We start from the raw sequence: 27,033 nt of genomic DNA on the forward strand, positions 1-27,033 counted from the left end.
TGCAGTGGCACACACGGACCTGGGTTTCGGGTGACAAGCAATGCACTCCCAGCTGCCTTCCATGAGCTCACAACACCACGGGGCAGAGGATTTGGAGAGGGGCTCAGCGTGCACATACTAACAGGGGAAGGAGGAAGAGAAGGCACAGTGCTGACCCGGACCCGCCTGGTGTGGAGGATGAGCAGGACTCAGTCAGACCCAGCGGTCAGCAGCCGAGTTCTGGGGATGGTTGGGTGGGGACGCCGCAGATCCCAGCTTTCCTGGGCAGTCTGTATGAGGTTTTATCATTTATTTCTATTCACGTGATTGGTTAACAGAATAATCAGGAGGATATAGTTTGGTAGCCTGGTGAGTTTAAATATAAATAAATTTGCACCACCTTTAATCAGGCTGCTGTCCTAAGGTTCACACAGGGGCATGGTTCAGCCTCATGAAACCTGGGGAGAGTTCTCTGCTTGAGTCCCTCGTATGACTGGATGGAGGAGAAGGGGGCTGATCCGCAGGATGAGATTGCAGGGTCACCTGGCCTATCTGTCATGCTGGGGACGAGAGAAACATAGAGGACTCGGCTCATCGGTGACACTGTCCCGCGTCCTAAGCCATGTGCTGGTGGTGGGGTGAGGGGCTGCACTGAGAGGGGTCCCATCGGGTCATCCCAATGGCCTCGTCTTCACTGATGCTCCTAGCTGTCAGCAAACTTGGGGTTCATGACGGTGGTAGTAGCGCTCTTGAACAGGGGGTTATCCTGGCAAGACACAGACACGGCTTGTGAGCACAGAAAGGTTTCCTGGGAGAGGACTCCAGGAGCTGTCACTTACAGGGCCGAGCCAGAGCCGGCCAGCCCAGGTTCCAGTCCCCGCAGCAACTCTTGCACACCCACACTTGGGGATGGGCTGCCCGGGTTGGTGTGCACACTCCTCCTGCGTGGACGTCCCCAGCCCTGGCCCACTTACATTGTTCCACTGGGACTTGTTCCTCTCCTTCTCGAAGCGCCTGTATTCCCGGAGGTCACTCAGGTGGGTCAGGGCCTTCCAGATGGCCAGGAGGAGGACACCGATGAGCACAATGCCAGCCACAGTGCCCCCTACAATGGCACCGACCTTGGGGCCTGCCACGCACTCTAAAAGGAAGCGCACAGCCAGCTGTCACTGTCTCCCTGAGATCCACAGCCACGGGCCCACACCATGTCCCACAGAGGTCATGCTGCCAGGCTCAGGGTCTGCCCACTGCTCTGGGTTGGCGACAGAACCCAGCCCTGGCCCTGCCTGGCAAGGTCAGGCCCTGCAGCACCAAATGACCTCAATGATCACTCAGCTCAGCCCGGTTCACAGAGTGAAGCCAAGGCTCACTCATCGGGCCCCACAGAGCCTGGACACCACACCAGCCTTCCGATATGTGGCCGACCTGCCAGGACAGCCAGTTGCTATGCCAAGGAGCTGCAGACGTTGTGCTGGAACTCAGGGGGCCATGCCTGAGGGTTCAGGGAGGGGGTCTCGGGGTCTCTGCTGAAGCAGGCTCATCAGAAAGGTGGCTTCGGGAACCCGCGCCAGCACTGGGAACCCAAGCCCAGGCAGGTGGGGCCCTGGAGGACCAGGGCAGGTCAAAAGGACCAGGGCAAGGGCACTGACCGTGAGCCCCTCTGCTGACCCTGACACCAACACTTTTGTGGTCTCCCTGGTGTCACCCTGGCCTTGGCTGGGAGACCATAGTCACAGGGACAGGCTGGGCCCCACCTGCCTCCCGTGGCTCCCATCTGAGGAGGAGTTGGGGGCGGAGCTCCCTGGGGCTCAGGCCTGCGCTTTCTGCGGTCACCTCTGTGTCTTTCCAGCTCATCCCTTGCGTCTCTGAAGCCTAACAGAGTCGGGGCTGAGAACCTCAGGGCAGTGGGTCTAAACCTGTGAGGTCCTCCGTACATCCTTCTGCCCAAGTCCAGCGTCCTAGCACCACTGGTTATTGTCAGCCCATGCCCAGACCAACGGCCCTAAGCCGTAGGCAGCTGCACTCTCTGCTAGGCCCTCACACACCCAACCTTTGCCGTCCCCACCGATCTTCCCCACCGTCCACACCATGGGACCACACAGTCCTCATATCCATCTCACTCCTGGTCGAGCAACAGGCTTGGAAGGGACAGTGTCTACCTGGCCCTGACAGGACAGTGCCACCTCCCGCACAACAAGACCCTGTGCTCCTGCCTTCCAGGCAAGTCGATTTCAAAAACACAACTCGGACGAGTCAGTCCTCTGGGAACCATGAACAGAACCACAACTCCCTAACTCCTGCAATCCCCGCCTGGCCACAGACCTTCACGACCCCAAGTCCGATGCTGCCATCGTCCCCTCTGAGAGAACTGAGCCTCCTGACTGGGGACCCTGCCCCCAGGTCTCTGCATCCTGGTGCCTGACCCCAGCACCACACCGTGGACACCTGCGTCTGCTTCTGCGTACTCTGGTGCCTCCCGGCCCCTGGGACTGTGAACCCGAGAAGGCCGAGTCAGGCTCCCCAGTTCACGGCCTTCCCAGGCCCCACAGGACCAGAGCTGAATGGAGGCCCATGGGGGGCAGCCAGCTCCCGGGCACCAATCTGCCCAGCAAGCCCACTGTCCTCCCTGTGCTGGGCCTGCCGAGCCCCATGGGAGAGACCCGGCCCCCAGCTGCCCCTAGGCTCCTGCTTGGCCTTGTGGCTGCCTGTGATGTCCTTGGTCCCACCTGGCCCGGACCCCGGGCACTGCCCACTCACCTCGGACCTCCTCCACCTCGATCTCGTACATGTCCTTCCCGTCCTGCTGCCGCACGGTGTATTTCATCCAGCAGCCCTGAGAGTCCCGCTCCCGGCAGGTCTTGCGGGTCCCACCCAGGGTGAGCGGACGCAGATGCGCACACGCCACGCTGCAGTTCTTTTCCAAAGGGCCTGAGCCGAACTTCAGGCACTCGGCGCAGGGGCTGTGGGGGCCGGGTGGGAGCCAGGACAGGGATGAAGGGAGCATGCGAGTCTGCACGGGTGCACCTGTGTGTCCGGATGTAAGCTACTAACATTTTTTTTTTTTTTTTTTTTTTGGTACTGGGAATTGAACTCATGACCTCAGGCTTGCCAGGCAAGCACTTATTCTGCTGAGCTATATCCCCAGCCCTTGTCCGGGTGTAAGGAGTGTAAATGCGGCCTGGGCGCCGTCAGAGCCCAGCGCAGGACGAGAGTGAGGTGGCGCAGGCTGGAGGGGGACGGCAGAGCCCTGACCCTGGGCTGACAGGCGAGGGCTGCAGCTGTGCCCACAGAGGAGGGCTGGGGGTGCTGGCGCCCGCAGGGACTCCCAGGGACGCCAGCACCGGTATCCTTGGGGTAGCAGGTGGGCGTGGCGAGGCCGGCCCTGGGCAGCGGGGAACACTCACGCTAGATCAGCGCAGGGGGGGGTGCAGGTAGGACACTCCTCGCACAGGGGCGGCTGGTAGCCCGGGTCACACTCGCACGCATTGCAGCGACACCGGCCCCGGCCGCTGCACTCCACGCGCCGCGCGTTCAGGCAGCCCTCGGTGGAGCTCTTGCACTGGCAGGCCGAGCCCTCGAAGCCCGCCTCACAGAAGCACCGGCCGCAGTCGCAGCGCCCCCTCTCTGCAGGACAGGAAGGCCACCGCCGCTCAGCTGCTTGCCGGGTCTGTGGCCCAGGACACGCTGGAGAGGGCACTGCTGCCTCCTCTGACCCCGCCCAGCTCCACCTGCTCTGCTGCCCTCCTCCTCTCTGGTCCCTCCTCCGGCAGCTGCTCCTGAGCACAGGACGGGCACCAGCAGGCCCCGCTGCCCACGGCCCAGGCCCACTGGGGCTTCCACATCCCACCTGGCATGGGAGCCCGCCCCAGGCCATGGCCCATGGGACCCTCCCAGGAGCCTGAGTCACCCACACAGAGGCAGAAACCTCCTGGCGGGAAGGAGTGGGCTGGTCCTGCTGCTGCCGAGTGGCCGAGAGAGACGCGGACTGTGCCTCTGTGCATCTGTCTGTCCCTGGGTCCCGCGCCCGCTCTCTGTGCAGTGGACGGGACAACCCCTCCCCGGAGGTCCTGTCGCGGGGCCCGGTCACTCACTCTGGCCGCCGCACACCTGCCCGTCGTAGCGCTCACACTGCATGTTGTCACACTCGCAGTAGCGCCCGTAGATGACCTTGCCCGGGACGTCGCTGGTGTGGCACACGCACTGCCCGCACACGCAGTCCCCCAGCCCCGAGCACACGGCAGAGCTGTTGTCTTTCCGGCAGCTGCCCTCCAACTCCTGGCTGCTGCGGCCCTGCGTCTGGCACTCGCAGCTCTTGCCGATGTAGTCGGCGTCGCACCTGGGGGGGGGTGTGGTCAGGTCCCCTGCAGGACAGGGCCTCTGTCCCTTGGGCTGTCCTGGGCCCAGACGGCTGCTCCTGCACTGTGGAGGACCACCTGGATGACTCTCGTGGAAAGAAGAGCAACTGTCTCCAACTTGGCTGAACCTGGCCCTATTTCCATGTATTGACGGATATATAGAGAGCTGGCTAGGACTTTTCTTTATCCCTTCAGTTGGCCTTAAGCAATGCAAATCAGTCCAGAGGTACTGATGGTAGGTAGTCTTGGAGGGTGGCAGGCGTGTTTCCCTGGGCCCCACCCCATTGTTCCCCTGTGTGAGTCGGGAAGAGGCTGGGATGTAGATTACATATCAGGGCTGAAGCACGGACCCCAAAACATTAGCTATTATCTCAGTTGTGTCATGCAGATTACTCCTTTTGCAGATCCTTCTCTCTGCATTGGCACAGGGCATTTCAGTCCTCTGACCTGGCCCAGCTCGGGGCACTCCTGTCCTTCCCAAGGTTCTCACAGTCACTCATTCTCATTCTCAAGCCACTCCTTCATGAATAAATACAACCCGGGTTCAGCCCTGGGCGCAGGCCTTTGTGCGGGATGGCCATCGTCATGGCTGGACTTAGGATCCCTTGGTTCCGCATAGCTACAAACGTGCCTTAGTGTCTTTATTCTCGCTGTGGGATGCATGGGAAGTGGTAGATTGGAATTCACCTGATAGGATTCCAATAACTTTTCATGGGATTAAAAATGTAAACTTCCTGGATGCCAGGAGGACTGGGAAGGGCTGTCTATACTGCTCCTGCACCTGGGTCTGCTCCCTCCAAGATGTGGGAGCACAGGGGATGGGCTGAGCATCTGACGAGGACACCTGAGCTGCCCCGAGGGCGTCCCAGGGAGGGCAGCACGCATGTGAGGGTGGTCTGTGAGCTTGCCACCACAGAACCAACCGCGTGTGTGCCGACGGCTGTGCTGGACACGCAGGGCCCCGCTTCGGCCTCTGCTCCTGACAAGCCGGCTGTCTGTGGTTTGGGCCGGTGGCGCGTTCCCGCCCCCTTCCGGCCTGCCTGTCGGTGCGCTGCCCGGGCGGGCACAGCAGTGTGCAGGGACAGGCAGGAGTGAGGACCACAGGGCAGGGGCTCCAAGGAAGGCCACAGAGGAGCCTCCACTGCTCTGCAGGCTGGACCCCCCGCTCCCTGCACCCCGTCCTGCGCCTCAGGGCCCGGAACGCCTGTCCGGGAACCCTGTGCCCCTCACCTGCAGACCCCGCACTCCATGGAGCCCTTGCCCCCGCAGAGGCCCCGGTTCTGCCCCTGGTCCCGGCAGCGGCACTCGCACTGGGGCAGGACCCGCACGGTCACCGTGTCCGTGAAGCCCAGCGCCCGGATGTCGAAGGACTGCTCCTGGATGCACTCCGTGGCCGTGACCTTCACCTGGAAGGTGACCTGTGGGCCAGGGGCAGGGCTCAGGTGGGGCCTGGGCGACCAGGTCGCTGCCCTGCTCCTGCCCCTCTCCTGGCCGGAGGGGACATACAGCCAGTGTGGGAGGGAGGCCGCTGGCCTCTCAGGGCCCTGTCGAGGAGCAGGTTAAGGGGACAGGAGGGTGAGCTGCTCTGAGGACGCAGGCCCCGCCCACAGCGAGGAGGCACCCAGGCCCTTCTGCGGCTCAGGCTGTCGGAGAGGACTTCTGTAGAATACGTCTTCTCACGCACACAGTGAGGGGATTCTACAGCGACTTCAAAGGGGTCGCTGTGTGCCCGTTCTGCCCTTCTCCAGGGTGCTAAGAGGTCCAGATCCCTCAGGGAGCCCTAGGTCCTGGAAGGGCCCTCCATCCGGCCCCGGGCAAAGGTCAAAGGCAGCCAGCCAGCCATGGCCGGGGGCAGCAGGGCACTGGGTGGGCATCGGGCAGAGCAGACGTCCCCAGCATGGCTCGGCACGGGCGCAGAGGACACTGGCTGCCGGGAGCCGGGTTGTCAGAGTCCAGGCACAGCCTCAGGCAGCCTCAGCACCTCCCCTCTCCTGTAAGGCAGGGCTGGTTGGCCGTGACGGCCACTGGAGAGGTGGAGGCAGGAAGACTGCAAGTGTGAGTCTTCCTGGGCAACTTGGTGACTGAGCGAGACCCTGTCTCAGAATGATAAATGAAAAAGGGCTGGGAGTGCAGCTCAGCGGCAGAGCACTTACTTAGAAGGCCCAGGACTCTGAGTTCCAGCCCCTTCTCCTCAAACAAATATACACGAAAAAAATTTCAAGAAAACCCGGCTGGTCGCCCTGCCTAGCCGCGGTTGGCCCTAGGGGGCGCTGTCTGGCGCAGGCTCCGCCCGCTCAGCCCCGTGGGGATCTCGGTGCCCTGTGCAGGAAACGGGCACAGGGGAGCCGTGTGTCCTCCCCTCCAGGGTCCTCTCCCCAAGGGATGGCACAGTGGGACCCTCGCTGGGAGGGCCTGGCCTGTCCCGGAGGAGGCTTGGGGCCCAAGGCCGGCTTGCAGGTGGACCGCGCTGCCTCCTGCTCTCCCGAGGTCCCCAAGCCAGCCTCCATTTCTCCTGGGCTCCCTGGAGTCTCAGACCCATGCAGGCTGGCAAGCTGGGCCGGAGCCCGGCCCCCGTGGACCCCAGGCTCACCGGGACGTTGATCTGCACGCCTTCGCAGTCCCCTGTGGGCTGGTCCTTGCGCGATACTCCGTTACTGCAGAAGGAGTCGTAGGTGACCTTCAGCGTGTCGGGCAGGGGGCCGTGGCCCAGCACCACTCTGGAGGAGAGTTTCTGCAGCAGAGGGCGGAGCACGCAGGGTGGGCGTCCTGCTGTGGGGCCGGCCCGCGCATGGACGCCTCCACCCCCTCCTACCATTCAAGTGACCACGGGGAGCTGGGCGGGGCATGCCAGGCACAAGGATGGGGCTGCCAAGGCCACAGCCCTGCCCTCCAGACAGGCAGTTGCGAGGACCCTGCCGGGAGCCCCCTGAGGACTGTCCCTTGCCCTGGACGGAGTGTCCACGGGCCCTGGGGAGAGACAGAGGCAGGAGGCAGAGATGGAGAGACAGCCGAGAGAAACTGCAGGAGAGAGAACGCAGAGAGACAGTAGGCACAGCCTGTGAGTGCCATGTTTTGGAGGAGCCAGGTCGTTTGTGTGGAGACGGACACAGGGACAGGCACCGCAGGCCCTGCATGGGGCTCTCAGGAGGCCGGAGGAGGTGCTGGACGCCCTCCCCAGGCTCAAGGTCACCCCAGCAAAGCTGAGTGTGTGGGACGTGCCCAGGTGCTATGTCCTGCAGCCCCCGGGACCTTCAACGCAGCCACCGGGGGGCTGATTTCCAGGGCCATAGGAACCTGGTGGAGACAGGCCCTGAGAGGCGCCTGCTGCACCCCTGAGTCCACCGCGACCACAGGACCCGGAGCGAGCAGCCCTGGGCATAGCTACATGGGCCACATCCTGAGAGGAGGCGGGGCAGGAGGGTCCTTGTGGGGTTTATGGGGGACTGACACACGAGAGACACCTTATCCTCGGAGCGTGTTTGAAGGCCAAGTCCACTGCAGGGTCTTCTGGGCCCCGCCCACCCTGGGGCAGCTTCTGTCTCTCTGTCCCCAGCCTTCTGCCCCAGCCCCGTGTGGCCCAGCGGGGGGACTCACGTTGTAGGCGTTCTTGATGAGCTGCACCACGTTGCTGGAGTCCTCGGACAGCTCCCCCACGGCCGCCTTGGGGATGATCTGGGCGAGTTTCTGCGGGCGACAGGACGGTCCGGTGAGTCGGCACCTGGTACTCGGGATCTGTGGCACCAGAACCAGCTGGGGCGGGGTCTACACGTCCTCCCCGCGCTGAGGGAGCCTCGGCTCTCAGGAAGGGGGCCCAGGCGAGGGCCGCTGCTGGCCAGGCATGAAGGCGCTACCCTGCTGTGCCAAGCGTTGGGAACACACCGGGTCGAGCATGCCTAAAGCAGCTAAGGGCTCAGCACCAGCAACAGGGGGTAGAATACATCCCCAGGAAGGGCTAAGTCCGAGCACCTCAGGGCGCTGGTTGGCTTCATCTTTTTAAATCCGGGGCCTGCTCACTGAACTCCATCCCCAACTCGCACTTTTTATGGCAAGACAGGGTCTTGCTAAGTCACTAAATTCCCCAGGCTGGGCTCAGACTTGCGGTCCTCCTTCCTCAGTCCCTAGTGCTGAGATTTCAGGCTGCACCATGATGCCCGGCAAGCGATTTGGATTGAATAGTGACTGTGAGAGGACCCTGACAACGCACAGTCCTGTCCTGCACCCAGCAGTGTCCCTGGGTGTGGCCGACTGACCAGAGCCCCCGGCTACACGCAGGGCGGGCCCCTCTCCACACCCACTGGGGCTGCTCAGGGCCGAGCTGTGCCCCCCCCCCACGCTCCGTGACTTCCCAGAGGCATCCAGGCCCCTTGAGCCCTTGTCGGGGCCATCGCAGCCCGGTCGCCCCCTCTCTGGACCTGCTGCCCACACTGCCTGCATCCTGCCTGTGGAGCTTCTGTGCTCTTGGTGCAGATACGCATGCGCAGGGCTCTGGCAAGGTCGCTCCTCGTGCACTTCCTGCTGTCCTGACCGCAGGGGGCAGGTCCAGCAGGACTGTGCCCCACGCCACAGGGAGGTGGATGTGCACCCCAGTGTGCACCTGCTCCTCTGCCCTCGTTGCCCTGCGGTCTCCTGGAACACGGTGTCCGAGACCCAGCCAAGCACCGGGGCCCGCAGCGGCCCTGCAAGGAGGGGCCCATCTCAGCCCACTCCAGATGAGGACGCGGGCACCTGGCCTGGCTGGCGGGCGGGCTTTCTGATGGCCCTGGCCATGAGCCCTCGTGAGCCTGGCAGTGTGGCGGAGGGTCTCAGAAACCTGCCCACCTGCTCCCGGGCCTCCTGTCCCTCCCTGGAGCTTGGGAAGCCGGCAGCAGGCGTGCCGGCCCCGCTGGCCGCCCTGGGGTGCCGCAGTCTTAACTCATGCGTGCCATGTGACCCTGATGCCCTATTCCTCTCGCTCGGCACAGGGCTTCCTACAAAAGCGACCCTCTTCTGGGGCACGATGCGTTTTACTTTCCCTGGAATGCAAATCCATCCTCTTGGTCTGAACTACAGAGGGGCGCATGGAGCACCGTGGAGCACGGAGTCGGCCTGGACTTCACATTGGTCACTTTTGATGGAGACAGTGTCAATGGCAGGGCTGGACACTGCAGCCAGGGGATGGCAGCACCTTCCAGATGAGGCTCGGTGGCCCTGTGAGGGTAGCATTGCATCTCTCACAGAGGAAAAAGCTGGGGATTCTTGCTAAGAAACAGCCTCAGGCCTCAGGCCATCTGCTGTGACACAGGTGGGAGCCCAGGCTCTCTGTTCACGGACCCTGTCTGTCTGAAGACTCTGTGAAGGCATCAGACTTTCTAGAGCACACCTGGACCCCGTGCCCCTCTGGCTTCGCGTTGGGTGCAGGAGCCTGGGCATGCAGGCAGACGTGAGCGGTATGCTCTGCCAGGGTGGGCTGCATGGGAAGGCTGGGCCTCACCAGCCCCTGCAGGGCCCTCCTGCTGGCACGGTTGTCGGTGTTTATCTGGGGCTTGGTTCGCCCAGGGGTGCAACAGCTCTGGGGCCATGGGGATCAGCGCAGCTCTAGAGGAGCAGAGCAGCAGTCAGCCACGCAGGCAGCAAGCTGTGTCCACACAACCGTGGCCTGACAGAATCCCCAGTCCAAGCTCTGGATGACAACACTCATGCCTGCTGTCACCGCTGCTTCAGGGAGAATAAGGTGCTGCTCACAGCTCCATGGTGAGGGGACACCAAGAAACCCACGCTGGGCCCTCTGCTGCGCCCGGTGCACACTCACCTTTGACACCGGCCCCGCGAAGGGGCAAACCGTAACTGACTGGTGGCTGTCTCGAGGTGGGACATCACCGAGCTGGTGGCTCGCCATTACTGGGGGCAAATCACTGAGCTGCACCAAGCTGCAGAGTGGGTGCATTTGCCCTGACAGCCCCTGCGCCCCTTGCACCCATTTGTCCAGCCCTGGGCACATCGCACTGGCACGTGGTTGTCCTCACTCCGGTCCCACACCACCTCTACCAGCAAAGACGCAGGCCGCAGGGGCCACCTGGACCTCCGAAACACCATGTGTCCTGCAGCCACCCCTTCCCGTGGTGTCGCTGGATCCAGTCATTTCTGTCCTCGCAGAAGAGGCGACATAGGGAGGCTTCGGCTTCCTCAGGGGCTTGGATGCGGGGCCTGCTTTGAGCTGAGCTTACCAAACCACACCAGGGTGGACAGTGGCTGCCGCCCGCCTTCCCCAGGTGGGATGGGCCGGGCTGTGTCACCGTGGGCCCAGACCTCCCGGAAGCCTCATCTGACCACAGGTGGAAGAACGGGCCGCCTGCCGGCACAGCCCAGGTGGCCATGCACAAGCCTGAGATGGTTGGTGCTTTCCTTTGCAAAACACAGCTGGCTCCGTGCTTGCATCAGAGAACTTTGCTGTGTGCCGCACAGCAAAGAAAATGTGACGTTCAAACGTGTGTGGGAATAAAACACGAGGATCTCCCTCAGTGAGTGAAAGCTCAGATCTGCAGTTTCCAGAGACTTCAGTGTTCCAGGAAAAAAAAAGGAAATCCCACCCACAGCAAGACGCACGCTTTCTCCGGGACGGGAGGTCCCTTCTCACATCTGCATGACAGCGTCCTGCTGCCTAACAGAGGCGCTGAACTCCCCCATCCCTATGCTCCCACCCACAAACCCTGTGAGCCAGCCTCCCACCCACCGATGTGCAGAAGCAGAAGTCACACGGCCGTGCTGGGGTTTGTCAGCCTTCCAAGGAAGTGGCCAGCCGCCGCCCCCAGGTCTCAGGGCCTGGCTCTACTGACCTCATAGGTATTCACCATCCTCTTGGTCACCGCGAAGATGGGCTGGATGTTGGTTTCCGTCAGTTTGTGCACCAGCTGGCCCACCGACGGGTAGTCCTGCAGAGAGGGGACGTCGGCTTAGCTGGCCCAGATCTGAGGACCAATCTTCCTAGCCTGCTGCTGGCACCAAGGGCCCAGGGCCAGGGGGTGCAGACAGCGACTCGGGCCCAGCTGGGCTCCCGCCAGGTTTGCAGTGCCTGACAGGATTATGTGGGAAGCCAAGCCTGTTGAAACACAGCTGAGAACATATCGAGCCAGGCGTGGAGGTGCACCTCTGCAACCTCAGGACACAGCGGGGCTGAGGCAGGAAGATGGCAAGTTCGAGTCCAGCCTGGGTAGCTTAGTGACTTAGTGAGATCCTGCCTCAAAAAAACAAAACATGTCTGGGGCTTTAGCTCAGTGTGAAGGCTCTGTGTTTAATCTCCAGTGCTGAAAAGAAAGAAAGAAAGAAAGAAAAAAAGAGAAGAAAAGGACACAGAGAGAGAAAGAAAGACAGACAGAAGGAAGGAAGAGAGAAAGGACGTGATGTGTGATCACATGGTTGATCAACATGAGATCTGCTCCTAGTTTTTCAAGCTGTTTGGAGCGTGGGAAGCATTTTGAGGCATCCGCACTGTGGGTAGCAGGGAGCTACAGTGGGTTCTGTGGGGGCAGAACCCCAGACAGCGCCTCCTATGGTGGAGCCTCCTGTGGTGGAGCCTCCCGTGGAGGAGCTGCAGGACCCGAAGTTCCAGGCAGAGGCTCATGGATGGACACTGTCCCTCCTTCCTGTCCCCTGTCGGGATTCCCAGAATGTGTGGGCTCCAGGTGGGGACCCCTGAGCTTCCCATCCCTAAGTCCTCTGTAGCACCGTTGGGGGGGCTGTCCAGAGGGGTCTCCTGGGGGAGGGAGGGGCTGACCCCGCCTGGGGAGGAGGGGCAGTGCCTGTGGCTGGGGCACATGTGTGGGCTGCTGCCCCACCAGTCACGTTCTCCGGGCTGGAGCAGCATCCCAGGGCCTCGATGCCCCCAGGGCCTGGAGCTCCGCACGCCTGTTTTAGAAGAGCTGCCTGCTCCTCAGGGTGGCCGCACACACAGCATGCTGGCTGCTGTCCTGGGGTGCTGAAGGCCTGGAGAGTCCTCCCCAGGGCTCCCCGCCCTCCCGCAGACACCAGGGACGCAGGGCGGGGCGCTCACAAACTCATTGCTCCTCTTGTACATGCTGTCCTCTAGGTGGCAGCGCCCGTCGTTCGGGGTCAGGATGGCTCCTAGCTTCCCATCCCCCGCAAAGTGGAAGCCATCGTCTGTGGCAAACACCAGCAGCCGTGTGACATTACGCCAGCCGATTTCCTCCTGGGGAGAAGGTGGAGGGGTTCCTGTCTCAGTTTCCCAGCAGGGCTCCCAGAGCTGGGCGGGCAGCCTGGGGTCAGCAGCGTTGCCCTCACACCCAGGGTGTTCACAGCAGTGGGGACCAGGAGCAGGTAGCACCAGCCAGCACCCAGGAGGAGCCCGCATGTGCCGGGGGCCAGGCTGGAAACGCATGGCTGAATGGAGAAGAGGCCATTGCTCTTGGGAACATAGCTCAAGAAAACAGTCCCAAAGAAAACCATGGGCAGCAGTGTCCATTGCAGAGAAGCTTCCTGAGTGCAGAAGAAGGGACCTGAGGTCTCTGTGGGAAGCTCTGGCAGCCCTGGAAGGTCCCTGGAGGAAGGCATACTTGATCACGTGTGTCACAGACCCTGATCTGACACATAAGCATGTGACTCTATGGCGTGACCACGAATGCCAGGCCTGGGGATGCTGGAGAGCTGGAGGCCGGCTGAGCAGCGGGAGTGTGCATGGTCGTGTCAGAATGCCAGGCCCAGGATGTGAGCGGGGCAGGGACCCAGGCAAGCACCCTCCTGCCTTGAAGGGCGAGGGACAGTATGTTCCGGGAAGTGCAGGCCCGGGCTGTGCGCAGGACCGGTGCTTTTAGGCTGCCGGGGGCACGAGTGGTGGTGAAATCTGTGGTGACTTGGGCACTCTGTTGCTGCTCTCCTGCCTGGGCATCTGGGGTGGTGGGGCTGGGGCCGCTCTTCCTCAGCCAGGTCAGCAGGGGCCGGCCAGGCAGGGTGAGCGCTTGACATGCCCGCAGCCAGTGCACCTGGCTGCTGGTGTGTGGGAGCCCCGTCTGGGGACAGAGGGGCCAGATGGTGCAGGGGGCTCACCGGGCACGCGGCGACCTGCATCATGGCATCCAGCCCTCCCTCGGGGGCATCCAAGTTCCCGGAGATGAGCTGCTTCCCAACCTCGGTTTGGAACTGGTTGGAGTTGTTGGTGAGCTTGAGCACGTGCCGGAAGGCAAAGGGCGGCTGGCACTCCTTGGCCTTGTCGGGGCAAGGGTTCCGCAGCTTCTCAGGGTGTGTGTTCACGAAGGGCAGCACCGTCTTGTCTACAAAGGATCCGAAGCCTGGGAGGGGGCATTGTGAGGCTGGGGGATCAGAGCGGTAGGCCCGGAGGGGCCAGGCCTCATTTGCCTGTCTTGTAGCCAGGTGATGGGCCTGGGGGTGCATTGGAGAGTGAGGCGAACAAGCACGCATGTGGCCACAGGTGTACATGTGATGTGTGCATGTGCTCATGTGTGCTCTCACACCTACAAGCATGACTGTGTGCACGTACATGTATGTGCAGCTATGCACATGTGTGCCTGTGGTCACATACACGTCTAGTATGTATGATGTGATGTGTGTGTGTGATCCTGTTCATGTGTGAGCATGTAGCTAATGAGCATGACCCTGTGTGTGTGCATATGTGTGCATGATCAGTGAGTATGAACCTGGGTGTGTGCAGCATGTATCTTTTAATTTTTTTTTTTTAAGTTTTGTTTTTTTTTCCGGTACCAGGAATCAAACTCACGACCTTGCTCTTGCCAGGCAGGCGCTGTGCTGCTGAGCTCAATCCCCAGCCCCATGTGTGCAGCATGTATGAGAGCACGTGTGCACATGTTCAGGTGTGCATGCTTGTGTTCCTGCACACAGAGAGGCCGGCAGAGCCCTCTGGGGGAGCATGCACTCGGATGAGGTACCCGGCTATCACACTGCTGGCCTTTGATGACCATGGCGGTGCTGCCCTGGCCCTGGCCCTGGAGGGGCCTGGACACCGCAGGGCACGTTGTCCATGGGGCCTCTGCCTCACTCCTCGGGACCTGTGTGTGGGTGTGTGGGCGGCTGGACGGGGCCTTACCAATGCGGCCGGACTCAGTGATCTCATTGAGTGCCCGCAGCAGGTCGTCGCCCAGCTTCTTGACATTGATGAGGTCGTCCAGCATGGAGTAGGACAGGTCCATGAGGTAGTACAGGTCAACGGGGTAGCCCTTGGCCCGCCGGAAGGTCACGTTGAATGTTGCCGCCTGGCCTGCAGTGGACAGGGAGTTCGAGGCGCCCCATGTGGGGCTCTGGTCCTCTCCCCAGCCTCCCAATTCCAGCCAGTTCCTCCCTTCATGGTGGCCTGGCCCGGGTTATGGGTTAGACACAGGGCTCTGAATCCAGGTGTTATTATCATTATTGGTTTTTTTATGTATGTGGTGCTGGAGATTGAACCCAGGGCCTTGAGCTCTACCACTGAGCCACATCCCCAGCCCTGAATCCAGGTGTTATGGTCTGTGTCTGCATGTCTCCCAAAGCCTCATGCAGTCATGGGGCGGGCTTCTAGAGTTTATGATTGATTGATGGTCCAATGCTGGGATTAGGGATGTGAGTGCTACACCCGCCCTGGGGTGGATAGTTTGCACACAATGGAAGGGAGGGAAAGAGGCTTGCTCTTCACTCTGCTGCTCCTGTATTTTGCTCTTGCTGCTTTTGCTGTTTTCTGCCACCATGAACAGTTGCCTTCTGCCATGTGCCACTCTACCTTGGAGCCAGCCAAGTATGGATCACCACAGACTATGAGCCAAATAAACCCTTCCTTCCTTGACTTTGCACGTCAGGTATTTCGTCTCAGCAAGGAGAGAAAAGTAACCAAGATACCAGGTAAAGATCAATGCCCCAAGTACAAAAATGTCCACTTGCCTGGCCGAAAGTCTGCATCCACCCAACCCCACACGCTGGGAAGCTCAGCTCTTTCAATGGCAGAGCCCAGTAGGTGGTGAGGGCGGAGCCCCGTCCAATGTGGGAGAGACCTTATAATGGAGGCCCCACGCACACCTGTCATCCCAGCACCCCGAGAGGCTGAGGCAGTGGGTGGAAAGTTCAAACTCAGCCTGAGCAACTAGATAACTTATCCAGTTCTTATCTCAAAATAGAAAAAAGGAGTGGGGATGTAGCTCTGTGCAAAGGTTCTGGGTTCAATTTCCAGTACCTAAAAAACAATCAAGTGTTTTCCAAAAATCAAGCATTTTCCTTTCTAGAAAAGGCAGAGTAGCGGGTATATCTCAGTGGTAAAAGTGCCTGCCTGGCAGGCGTAAGGTCCTGAGTTCAATTCCCGGCACCAAAAACAAGGCAGAACCCAGGGCTGAGTGAGAGCAGACACCAAGCTGTGGACAGTGGGTCTGGGGCAGGCGGGCAGGCTCCCTGCAGCCTGGGCCACACCTGCCCCTTGGTGCATACGCAACCCGGAGCAGGGCCGAGTTCCTCACTGCAGAGGACGCCAAGCCTACCTGGCCTCAGGAACAGCTTGAAGCTTTGTGGGAACAGCTGCTGCCGGTCCCCCCTTTGGTCCCCTTGGGGTTCAGTGAGGCTGCTGGGGTTCATAATGTCGTCAGGCGCACAGCCCTTCTTCAGTAGCTGCTCCCGGGTGTCACAGCGAGCAGAGTCGGGCTCCCCTGGCCCCGTGAAGTTCTGGAGGTGAGGAGTGGGGCTCAGGAGGAGGTGGCAGGGGCAGAAGCCTCCTGTCCTGGGGCATAGGGCCTGGGGCGTGGGGCCTGGGGACTTGGACTCTGCAGAGGGGACCTCTTGATGGAAACCCTTGCTGTAACTGTAGGGGCAGTGGTTCTACATGCTGGCTGCAGAGGCAGCCTCTGCTGGGGCTCCAGGTCCCACTGAGCCTCGAGCCTTGAGCTTCTGGAGCAAGGCACGTGCCCCCCTCAGCAGGGAGCTGCTTGGCATCACCTAACGCTGCTCCAGGACCTCAAGCCCTGGTCAGTGGGGCCTCAGTCCCAGGGAGCTGCTTCCCCAGAGAGAGCCTATGTGTTCTGTCAGCCAGCGGGGGACCCCGGGGCACCCCGGGACGTGGACCAGAGCTGACAGCCAAGCCCTATGCCGCTCTCGTCTGGACTTCTCCTGCCTCTGGGGCTGGTGCAGGGCACCTGCGTCTGTCCTCACGTTCCCCGGACAATGCCAGGGCCTCGGGCCACCCCACCCGAAGAGAATGGAACTGTGACCTCCTGGAGCTGGGGAGACAGGAGGGCACTCAGACAGGAGGAACCTTGGGTCCCCGACACTTCTGTGCCACCCTTACCGGCTTCTGGCACCAGGCGCAGCCAGGCCCCGACTGGATGCAGTCCCGGCAGGTGCTGACCTTGTACTTGGTGCATTCCTGAGAGAGGGCTGGGGACACAGGCGGTGGGTGAGACACAGGGACACAGGAGGAGGAAGGGGAGACCCAGGGACAGCGAAGAGGCCAGGCTTGGGCTGCAGAGCACAGCCCCAGGGACCCTGCCACAGCCCTGCTGCGTGGGGGCCAAGGCCGGCATCAGTGACTGCTCCCAGCGCCCCTGGAACTAGCATCCAGGTGGCACAGGGGTGGGTATGTGGTGGAGACCCCTCCCACACTCACCGGACCCGAGGCAGTGCAGCCCCAGGAGGGCGAGCAGCAGGCACCGGTCCAGCATGTCCTGGGGAGAGAGGATGGTGGGCTAGAGCCCGTTCTGGGTGAGGGCTCCCGTCCCTCCCACCATGGGGCCTGGGGCCTGGCGGGACTGGCACAGCGGCCTCCCGGGTCCCCATGCTGAGTGCCACTGCAGACTGGGGCAGGGGTGAGGGACTGCCTTTAGTGGCCGGGAGCCAGGAATGATGGGCTGCAGAAACCTGCAGGACACTCATGTGCGCACACACACCACGGGCACTCACACTCACTATGCACTCACGTGTACACGCACACACACCACGTGCACACCACAGAGCCGGGCCCAAGTCCACGGTGAGCTCCCCAGTGTGCCCTGAGACCCAGCTGGCCCCGGTCCCTGTGCGGGCGGCGGACCAGCACGAGCACGGCGGCGGCCTGAGCTCTGGGAGGTGCAGGCGCGGCCTGTGCCTCTCCGTGTCCACTCAGCCTCTGCCCTGCGACCCTCTGGCCTCTGGGCTCTCCTGTCCTCTCCAGGAAGTGCGGGTGGGGCCCTCCCGGCGTCCTCATCCCACACGGCATACAAGGGCTGTGAGGAGCTCGGGGCCCAGCCTGATTCACCCCCAGCTGGGCACACGCCCTGCTCTCTCAATCTGTGCCACCCTGCCCAGAGAAACCCAGCAGCACAGGCACCGGCCACAGCGGCTGACTCATGGTCACCCTCGGTCCTGCTGCCCCAGGGGAGGGGTAACTGAGGCCCAGCAGGGGTTGGCAAGTGCGGGACCCTGAGCCTGCCCACAGCCTGCCCCCCTCTTTCAGAAGCATCCAGGCTTCCTGGTCCGTGGCCCCGGCCCAACCTCCCAGAGGCGGGAGCTCTAGGGTGACTGGGACCCGTCACTGAGCAGGCAGAGAGGCCAGGGTGGCAGGAAGTACCACAGCACAGAGGATGGCACCTTCCACAGCAGTGCCAGCTCCTCCCCCGACCTCAGGGGCCCGGGGCTAAGGGCCCAGCACAGCCCCGCCCCACTGCCCAGAGCCTGTGAGTCACTGCTGGTGAAGGTGTTTGGTGCTGTGGCCAGTGCCCAGGCTGGAATGGATCACCTCTGGGGCCCCAGGGTTAGGGCTCTTCCCTTTTAGAGGTGCTGGGCCCACACCCCGGAGGACCATAATCCCCGTCCAAGATGTCAACACGCCCCTAGACCTTCCCTTTCAGTGGAAAGCAGAATTCGCGCCTGGTCTGGCTTCCTGGGTGCAGTAGCTGGGGGAGCAGCTCGCGTTCACACGCCTTGCCTCTCCCCACCCCCAGGGTGCGGGACTCTAGCTGAAGCATCTATGGCCGGTTCCCCTCTCCCGCTGCACACAGAGCTCCTTGCTGTACTTTCCGGGAGCCCCTGTGTGCCCAAGCCTCTGCCTCTGCCCTGAGCCCTGGCATGGGTCCTGGGACCTGCAGGCTGCACTCTGGGGTCCAGCCGCCCCCTCCTGAGACCACAGCCACTCCAGCTAGAGTGGGGAGCAGCCCCCAGGATGCCCCATGCCATTCAGCCACAGGTGTGGATGCGGACCTACAGCCATAGCCTGGAATTCCCTGCACCCGAAACACTTGTGACAACTGGCGTGGAACCATTCGGGTGCCCGAATGGGGAAACTGAGGCCCGATCGGCAGCAAGAGGTAGACCCGGGTGGCCCATCACACTTATACACCCCAGGGTAGGGAGCAGGGCTTGGTTGCAGCAAGGCTGACCACAGACCACAGGACCCGGCCTTGGCCACAGGAAGCCAAGGGAGGAGTCAGGCCACGGCCCGGCCATGTGTGCTCCGAGATGGTAAAGACCAAGCTCTGGGAGTGAGGCAGAGCCGGGGCCTGGCAGCCAGCCCCACCCCCGCGTTGCAGAGCAGAGCAGGACAGCAAGGGCCCCAGCCACACTGCCTGTGTCCTTTGTGTGACTGGAGCAGATCATGGGGCCGTCACTGGAGGGCAGGCTTGGGTGACTGCGTCTGAAGCAACGCTCCCTCTGGAGGGAGCGGCCCGAGGAGGCCAGACCAGCATTGCACGCACAGCAAGTGGGGCAGGGCTGCTTTTCTGTGGCGGGATGGGCTGGACACCAGTGCGGCCCGAGGACTCTGGCCAGCCCGCCAGCCAGCCCTGCCCCGGAGATGGTCACCCTGCCAATGCAGAGGGAACTTGCCCCACACCAGCCACCCATGGCGAGGACTGGCGCCAGCCCTACCAGCGACGCACACTCCTCGAGGGCCACGTGGAGAGCCGGGCGGGGGACCAGTGTGCAGAGGAGGTGCCCGCATTATGGGGACAAACAGGAGCAGAGCAGAGGTGTCACTGCCCCCATGCTGCCTCTACAGGGCCAGCCGCCCACAGGGCACATGGCTGCAGGACCGGGCTCCCTCCCTCGGCGCAGGGGCCGCCCCTTCCAACAGCCAGGTACCCGTCACTTGAGACCTGACCTCGAAGGACCCTGGCCTCCACCCCAGCTGGTCACCTGCAGAACATACTGGGGCCTGAGAGGACAAAGCTGCCCCACAGGAGCCCCAGGGGCCCCCTCAGCGCCGTCCCCAGGAGAGCTTTGAGTTGCTTTGAAGCACAGAGACAGTTGGAGTTTGTACAGTCGGCAACATATCCTTCCCACACTGAAGACGGAGAAACCAACTCCCAGCCCTTCCGGACGGCAAGCTGACCCCCCTCCGCGGCAGGCAGCCCCTGGGCCCTCCTGCAGAGGGCCCTGGATTCGGCTGCTGACCCAGGAAACTCCTGAGACAAGTGTAGTCTGTCCCCTGCACACCTTCTGCGCTGACACCGCCATGCTTCAGTCTTGGCTGCTGGAGACAGGAAGTCGGGACCTCTCCGGCCCCGCCCCTGTCTGTGACTCCTGGTCCTGGTCCTTGGCACCTCTGCCAACCGCTCACCTGCTCACTTGAGACCTGACCTCGACCGTGCCCCCCCCCCACCGCCTTCCCAGGCCCTGCAACTGGTGGCCACAGGTGGCCCTGGACAGATCCACCCTGTGCCCGAGGCACACACTCAGGCAGCGGGGAGCCAGGCAGCACATGTGTCAAGGGCGCAGCTAAGCACATGGGGGCCGGCTGGGTCCTTTCTAGAATGTGAGTGCTTAAGTCGCACGCTGTCAGCAGCCCGGTGGTGACCGGCACCCTCGTGCTCCTCTTACTGCCCCCTCCTGCATCTCCGCAGCCTCCCGGCACACGGGCCTGTATCCCCATCCCAGGGAGCTGGCTGACAGTGTATCTCCTCAGCGCAAAGCTCGCCCAGCCCTGCCCTCCTGACTGCCGGCACCCCCGTCACAGCTGCCCCTCTTCGCCGAGGTGTTCCAGGCACCTCAGGGAGGGGCCCTGTGTGTACTCCACCCACCTGTCCCCACCCCCAGGTCTCAGGAGGGGGGCCTGGCCCAAACTTTCCCCAGCTGGGGCCCGGGAACATGGACAGGCCCCCAGGGCAAGGGTCTCGGAGCAGAGCGCAGCTCCCTGGGGAGCAGGAGAGCCCACCCCGAGGCCACCAAGGACACAGGGCCCTCACTCACCACTCGGTCCCGGGAGGCCTCGGCAGTGTCAGGCTGGGCTCCACCTGCCCGCTCCTTGCCAGCTGCTCTGTGGTTCTGTCTCGGGGAGCAGTGGGGCCCGGCGGGGAGGCTGGGCTTCCTGTTCTTAGCTCCTTGAGGAAGTAGTGACACTGGTGACATCGACTGGTTCTGCCACACAGGTCCCCACCCCGCACTTCACTCCACACTATGCCTGACGTGGATGTCAGAGACGGGCGGCTGAGCACGGGGACCGGGCCCCGAGGATGCTCCGTCCCTGTGAGCAGAGCTGCAGGAAGTGAGGGCCGCTGTGGGGACAGTGGCTCGGTGCCCGGGGGGTGGGGACCCTGGGCAGAGTGGGCAGGGGCTGGGGCCAGTGGATTCAGAGGGGATTCTGAATCAGTAGATTCAGAGTAGATTCTGGTTTAAAAACAGTGGTGAAAAGCCCGAGTGAGAGAGGACGGGGAGGGCTGCGGGGCCTGGCACTGGCGATCTCGGCTGCGACAGAAAACGAGGATGGGGTGTGGTGGGATTCTCTGCAGGGTGGAAATAGCACGCGTCCACCTGAGAGAAGGAAAATGTGATAGAAAAGGCGAGAGAGAAAGAACAAACTAGAAATATAAGTAGAAAATATAAGAAGAGATTGGGAAAGATTTCACATTTCCCAGAAGTCACAGTACCTGAGGGGTTCTGGGGCTCTTCAAGTCAACTACCTGCTGCACTGCCTTGCTTCTTGGTTTTTGAAATGGGGCCTCACTATGAGCCCAAGCTGGCCTTGAACTCACAGCAATCCTCCTGCCTCAGCCTCCTGAGTGCTGGGATACTGGCAGGTGCCACCACACTGTTTTAAAAATAAATCAACAAAGCAAATTCCAGGGAAATGTTCTCTGTCAAATGAAATGTTCCTTCTAGATGATTCTAGCAGGAGGGATAGATGAGGTCACTGGACATGCCCACGGGTGAGCAAGGGGCCAGGTGGTGACGCAGACACCTCAGGACACGCCAGCGGCTGGCCCAGCTGTGATGGAGCAGGCCTGACGACAGGGTGGGCAAATCAGGAATAGTGACCATCACTGCCAATCCAGCTCAGCTCAGCCACCAGGGTGTAGAGAGACGGGTGTAGTTAAATGCCACAGTGGGGACAGTCAGCAAGGTCCCCAGGAGACAAGTGACCACTTGCAGAGCGGAGAGGGGGGAGGGCGGGAGGCAGCGGAGGAGGAGCGCAGGGCACAGAGATCTCACAGGCGCAGGCCGGGCCTGGTGCACGACCGTATTAGGACACTGTCATTTGCTTTTCTGGTGTGAAAATGTTTGATGGCTGTGACAATGAGCCCTCATGTTCCACAGCTGCAGCTGACACCCTACGGCTCGGCCTGGGGGATGGGCAGATAAGAAAGGTGGACACGAAGGGGCGGCTGGCACTGGGGACTCGGGGCTCACTGCACCACCCTGCCCACTCTGTATGTGTGGGAAAGTTTCTGTTGCAAAAATGTGTAAAAATACTTCAGAGGAAGTGAGCTGTTCAGCAGGGACTGAGCTTTGGTTTTGCAAAATAAAGTTCTGCAGGGGACCAGGGTGGTGTTCTCAGCAATGGTGTGACTGTGCTTAGCGCCCCTGAGCTGGACACTTAAGACGGTTAAGATAGCAAATGTTATGTTGTGCATGTTTTATCAAAATTGAAAAGAAAAGGAGTATAAAATACCAGCTGGGTGTGGTGGCACACGCCTGTAATTCCACCATCTGGGAGGCTAAGGCAGGAGGATCTCTGCAAGTTTGAGGCCAGGCTGGACTGCATAGCAAGACCTTGTCTCGAAAAAAGCAAGCTGTACAGAAGAAACCTGACTGAAAAATGTGCAAATGATCTGATTCCACAGTTCCTCAAGGAAGACATACGGTGGCCAACAAGTACATAAACGCAAAGCGCCACTAAGGACTGGGGGGGATGCAAATCAGAGCCGGGGGGAAAAGGTACAGGAGGGGAGCTCCACACGCGGCCTGGGGGTGAGAAGGCAGGAAGCACTACCTCCTCCTCCTCCTCTTCCTCTTCCTCCTCCTCCACACAGCCAGCTTGCACGTCTGCTGGGGGGAAGGTCAAGGCCGGCAGGCGTGGAAAACGCATGCGCAGCACCCCTGCTGAGGCTCAGCACAGGTGAAAGGGTGAAGACAGCGTGGAGGCGGAGGGCGAGGACCAGGAACTCACAGCCAGCCTGGGCCGCGTGGCAAGACCCTGAGTCAGAGAGAGGAGGCTCGGAGAAGGCTGTAGGTCTGGGGGTCGCAGAGGGCTTGTCTCACGTGGTGAGGTTTGTGTATTAAAGGGAAGAGCGGAGGTTGGGCTTCTGTCTGTGGTCGAGCCCTTGACCAGCAAGTACAAATCCTGGGCTCAAATAAACCAGAAAGAAGAAAAAGTCTGAGATGAAAAGAAATGATCTAGGGCCGGGGATGTAGCTCAGTGGTACAGTGCCTACCTGGCAAGACCAAGATCCTGAGTTTGATTCCTGGTACCAAAAAAAAAAAAAAAGAAGAAGAAGAAATGTTAAGATCTGATAAAACGGGTGGTGGGTATATAGGTGTTGGCTGATGACAACTTTACACTTTCTGTGTTCTCTAAATATTTTATTTTTTAAAAAAAGAGCATGATGGTGCACACCTGTGATCCCCATACTCTAGGAGGCTGAGGCAGGAGGATCCTGAGTTGGAGCCCAGACTGGGTAACAGTGATTTAATGAGCTGGGTATGTAGTCCAGTGTGAAGGCCTTGGGTTCCATCCTCAATACCAGAAGGAAGAAAGGAAGAAAGAAGGAAGGAAAGAAAGGAAGAAAGGAGGTGAGGAAGGAAAGAGAGAGACAGGAAGGAAGGAGGGAGGGAAGGGGAGGCCTAGGGCAGGGTGCGGGGCAGCGGAGGACCTCCTCAGGTGTCAGACGTGTTCTGATGTCGGATTATAGCGATAATCAACAACCACAAACTTGATTTCATACCGCCAAACTGTGTCCCTAAAGCCGGCGCACACGCCGTGCCCTTGAGATGCTGAGCAAAGCTGACTTGAGACAGAGCGCTTCGAGGAGCAAGGCGGCCCCCCTTTCGGTCCCCGCGAGCCTCAGCACCCCCACAGCTGAGGGCGCAGGGCTGAGGCTGCAGGACCGTCCCTCCCAGCACCGCAGGTCCAGCCCCCACAGGCAGCGGGGCAGGCGCCCTGGAGCAGGAAGGCCTCTCCCTCCGCCTGCTTCCTCCTTTCTTGCCGCAGGGCGAACCTCTGTCCCCAAGCTGCACACCCAGGTGGGGCAGAGGTGACCTGAGGCGGGCCCGGCTACCAGAGGGATGCGTCAGCCCCAGGCCTGGGGTCAGGGCTGCCGGCTCCAGAGGAGGTGGACTCGGGGCGGGGAGGGCCTTGGTGCAGTTTCCGGATGCACTGGCGCTGCAGGCAAAGGCTGGGAGACTCCACGACTGGACAGGCCCAGGAGGACAGCGCCTGGGGCTGCATCCACACTGCCCGGCGTGCACCAGACTATCCCCAGCACCCAGAAGTAAACGAATAAAGAGTCATACAATTTAAAGCAGGAGAGGGAAACCAGAAAACAGAGGAGCCAAGCCAGGCATGGCAGTACACACCTGTAATAAGCCCAGGATGCTGGGAGGCTGAGGCAGGAGGAATGAAAGTTCAAGGACAGCCTGAGCAAATTGGAGACCCCGTCTCAAAATAAAAAATAAGAAAGGGCTGGGGATGAATCTCAGTGCAAATATCCTGGCACAATCCCTAGTACAGAAGAAGAAAGAAAGCAGGAAAGCAAGAAGGAGGGAGAAAGAGAGAGGGAAGAAAGGAAAGGAAAAGAAAAGGGAGAGAAGAAACAAAATAAAAACAGGAAAATGAAAACAGGGGACAAACAGAAAACACAAATCTAAAAATAAAAGCAAAGCAAAATCTAAGAAATAGACCTGAATCCCACCCTGTCAATCTCAGCCAGATGTGCTGTCGTCTCAGCACACCAGGGCCGAGTGGCCACTGGCGGGGGGATTTCTGAGAGACGAGCCGGCTCTGTGCTGTCAATTTAATCCCACTGCGCTTTTATTTTATTTTTGTGGAGCTGGGGTTGAATCCAGGGCCTCGGACAGCTCGGACAGGGCTCAGAACTACGCCCTGATTCATTTGTTCATTTTTTCTTCTCTCTCCCTCATAATTTCCGAACTGTCAGGGATTAGACCTCGGGTCTCCACACTGAGCTGCATCCCCAGCCCTTTTAAAATTCTTTTTATTCTGAGACAGGGTCACTGAAGTCACTAAGTAGCCCAGGCGGGCTCAAGCTTGGGATCCAGCTGCCGCAGCCTGCTGCATACCTGGGGTGACAGGCGGGCACAGGCCCTGCATGGGACGGTAGGCACAGGTTAGAAGGACGAGGTTGAGAAGGACTGGGGACCTCTGCAGGGCCATTCGGAGCCAGCAGAGACTGTGGGACGCTCAGCAGGGGCAGGGACTGTGCTTGGGGATGAGGTCACCTCAGTCGGGACTGTGCGTCCAACAAGAGAGAAGGCCGTCCAGGGGAGGCGTGAGTGGGACCCTGCACTGACACCCCTGGCACCTGACGGTCGCCTGCCCTGAGCCTTGGCTGGATGGCGGCCACTGCGTGCCGAGATCACCTCGCTTGAGGCTGGCAAGGCTGGGAGCACCGCCAAGTGAGGGGCTGGCCGAGAAGGCGGTGTGTCCAACCCTGCGCACTGACCACAGGCACTTGGGAAGAGTCTAGCTGGCCTGGGTGGTCACTGTCACAGTGCCTGCCAGACACTGCCCGCACGTCTCAGAGACTTGCCTGGGCACAGGGGTGCACAGCCCGCCCCACAGAAGGTGGGGACCCTGGAGGGCTACCAGGCCAGGACATGGGAGATGGACCCAGCCCCATGGCATGCAGTCCCTTGGGAGGTGCTGGGTCCAGCAAGAGCAGGTGGGGACCCGTGGACGCGGGCAGGGGTGGAGGAGGGTTTCGGTGACAGAGGGAGGGTGTGGGCTCTGTGGGGCTCAGCTGGGCCCAGGGCAGGTGGTTGGGGGCACGAAGAACCGGGTACTATCTACACAGTGCCCGGTGCCAGCTCCGGTCGTGGACAGGGAGGGGACCTGGAGCCCAGAGGCAGAGGCAACACACACTTCCGCCGGCTAGGCACCCACAGGAGTGGGGTGCGGGTGAGAGGTGAGGCTGTTTCCTCCTCTCACCCCCGCCACTTCCCACCTCCGCCCTGACGACCTGCCGCAAGGCCCCCCTGCCCAGCCCAGCAGCCTGCACACCACCCCACAGCTTCTCTCACTGCTTTCCCTGCCTCCAGGTCCCCAGCTCTGCTAACCTGATCCCCCCAAGCCATTGGTGGGGATCCCTCACCAGGACAGCGTGGGTGGGAGAGGACAGAGGCAGCGACTCCTGCCCCACTCCCCAAGCTGCCCTGGGTAGGAGGGAGCACCTGGGCGACCCGGGCACTGCTCCCTAACCCCAGTGCGTCCCGCCCGGCTCCCTCTGTCCACAGACTCACCCACAGGCTTGGTCGTGGACAGTCCCTCTGAGAGGAGTTTCCCAAACTCGTGGGAGGCAGGAAGGTGCGGCTCTAGGCCAGAGGAAATGGAGCAAGGGTAAAAGTGAGGCAATGATCAACTGGGAGGGGAAAGCCAGAAAGCTGTAGGAAGAAGAAAACGGAATCATTGTTTGCTGGTTTGACTCAGGAGTGGGCAACACTGACACGGTCAGAATAACAGAAGGGTCACACACAGCATGGGGCTGTAATCCCAGGACTTCGGGGGCTGAGGCAGGAGGATCTCAGGTCTAGGAGCTTGAGACCAGCCTGGGCAACACAGCCACCTCCCAACTCAAAACAGAACAGCTCTACTGGGGGCAGAGAGGGAAGAGGAAGTTACGCCTCATCTGCCTGCTGGGAAGGCCAGGCCTGCCCTTCACTCTGACACTTCCCGCCTCTACCAAGGCCGGGCTGACCGGCACAGGGGCCTCCCCAAGTCAGACTTAGCCCGACCTTGGCCCTGGCCTCACCAGGCCCCACCCACCGGGAGGCCTCTGCTTGCCTTGGAGCAGGTCACTGCTCTCCGGGGCACTTAAGGAGCCCACTTCCTTGCAGTGTGGAGGCCACTGGTGCCGCTGAGGGCGCGGAAGGCGTGAGGAGGCCCACGGAGGGCCTCGCTGCCCCCTCGGGACAGATGCACACCGCCCTCCGCAGTTTCTGGTCCCTGTGGCGTTTCCGGACCCCTCTCTGGCTGGCTGGGGGCGGGAGACCATGTTAGATGGAGCTTAGCCGTGGGGTCTGAGAAGGGCTGCAAGCTGCAGAGACACGGGGATGGGGGCGCCTGCTGTCCTGCTGTCTCCCCATCCTCTGGTCTGAGTCTGGAGAGGATGCAGACGTGTAGACACAAAAAGGTGAAGGAGACTCAGCTTGCTGGGTGCACCCTGGGGAGGCTGAGGCCAGAGGATCGCCTGGGTTACTTAGTGAGTTCAAGGCCAGCCTGAACTATGTAGTGAGACCCTGACTCTAAATGAATGAATGAATGAATAAATAAATGTTTTGAATCACAGCTGCTCTACAAGGA

General features: G+C 61.2%; 1 protein-coding gene across 8 annotated transcripts; it reads right to left on the reverse strand.

Moving 5' to 3' along the window:
- Window positions 1-274: 274 nt before the first annotated feature.
- On the reverse strand, window positions 275-26,063 carry Itgb2 (integrin, beta 2 (complement component 3 receptor 3 and 4 subunit)). Of its 8 annotated transcripts, none has more exons than XM_013505508.1 (18): window positions 25,974-26,030; window positions 22,931-22,960; window positions 20,469-20,599; window positions 16,915-16,972; window positions 16,597-16,685; window positions 15,797-15,977; window positions 14,386-14,556; window positions 13,371-13,612; window positions 12,361-12,516; window positions 11,147-11,242; window positions 7,929-8,018; window positions 6,925-7,065; window positions 5,565-5,752; window positions 4,071-4,315; window positions 3,384-3,603; window positions 2,737-2,939; window positions 954-1,120; window positions 275-745 (listed from the first exon to the last, which is right to left on the reverse strand). In XM_013505508.1, the coding sequence occupies exons 4-18, from the start codon at window positions 16,967-16,969 to the stop codon at window positions 683-685; spliced, it is 2,307 nt and encodes a 768-aa protein (XP_013360962.1). In that variant the 5' UTR covers window positions 16,970-16,972; window positions 20,469-20,599; window positions 22,931-22,960; window positions 25,974-26,030; the 3' UTR covers window positions 275-682. The 8 variants fall into 8 exon arrangements, with proteins under 8 accessions (XP_013360962.1, XP_013360973.1, XP_005375962.1 ...); XM_013505519.1 differs by having other exon boundaries at window positions 16,915-16,993; window positions 25,974-26,026; XM_005375905.2 differs by lacking the exon at window positions 22,931-22,960 and having other exon boundaries at window positions 25,974-26,063.
- Window positions 26,064-27,033: the final 970 nt, after the last annotated feature.

Source organism: Chinchilla lanigera, unplaced genomic scaffold, assembly GCF_000276665.1.
Source record: "Chinchilla lanigera isolate Chin_1 unplaced genomic scaffold, ChiLan1.0 scaffold00006, whole genome shotgun sequence".
Classification (NCBI taxonomy): domain Eukaryota; kingdom Metazoa; phylum Chordata; class Mammalia; order Rodentia; family Chinchillidae; genus Chinchilla; species Chinchilla lanigera.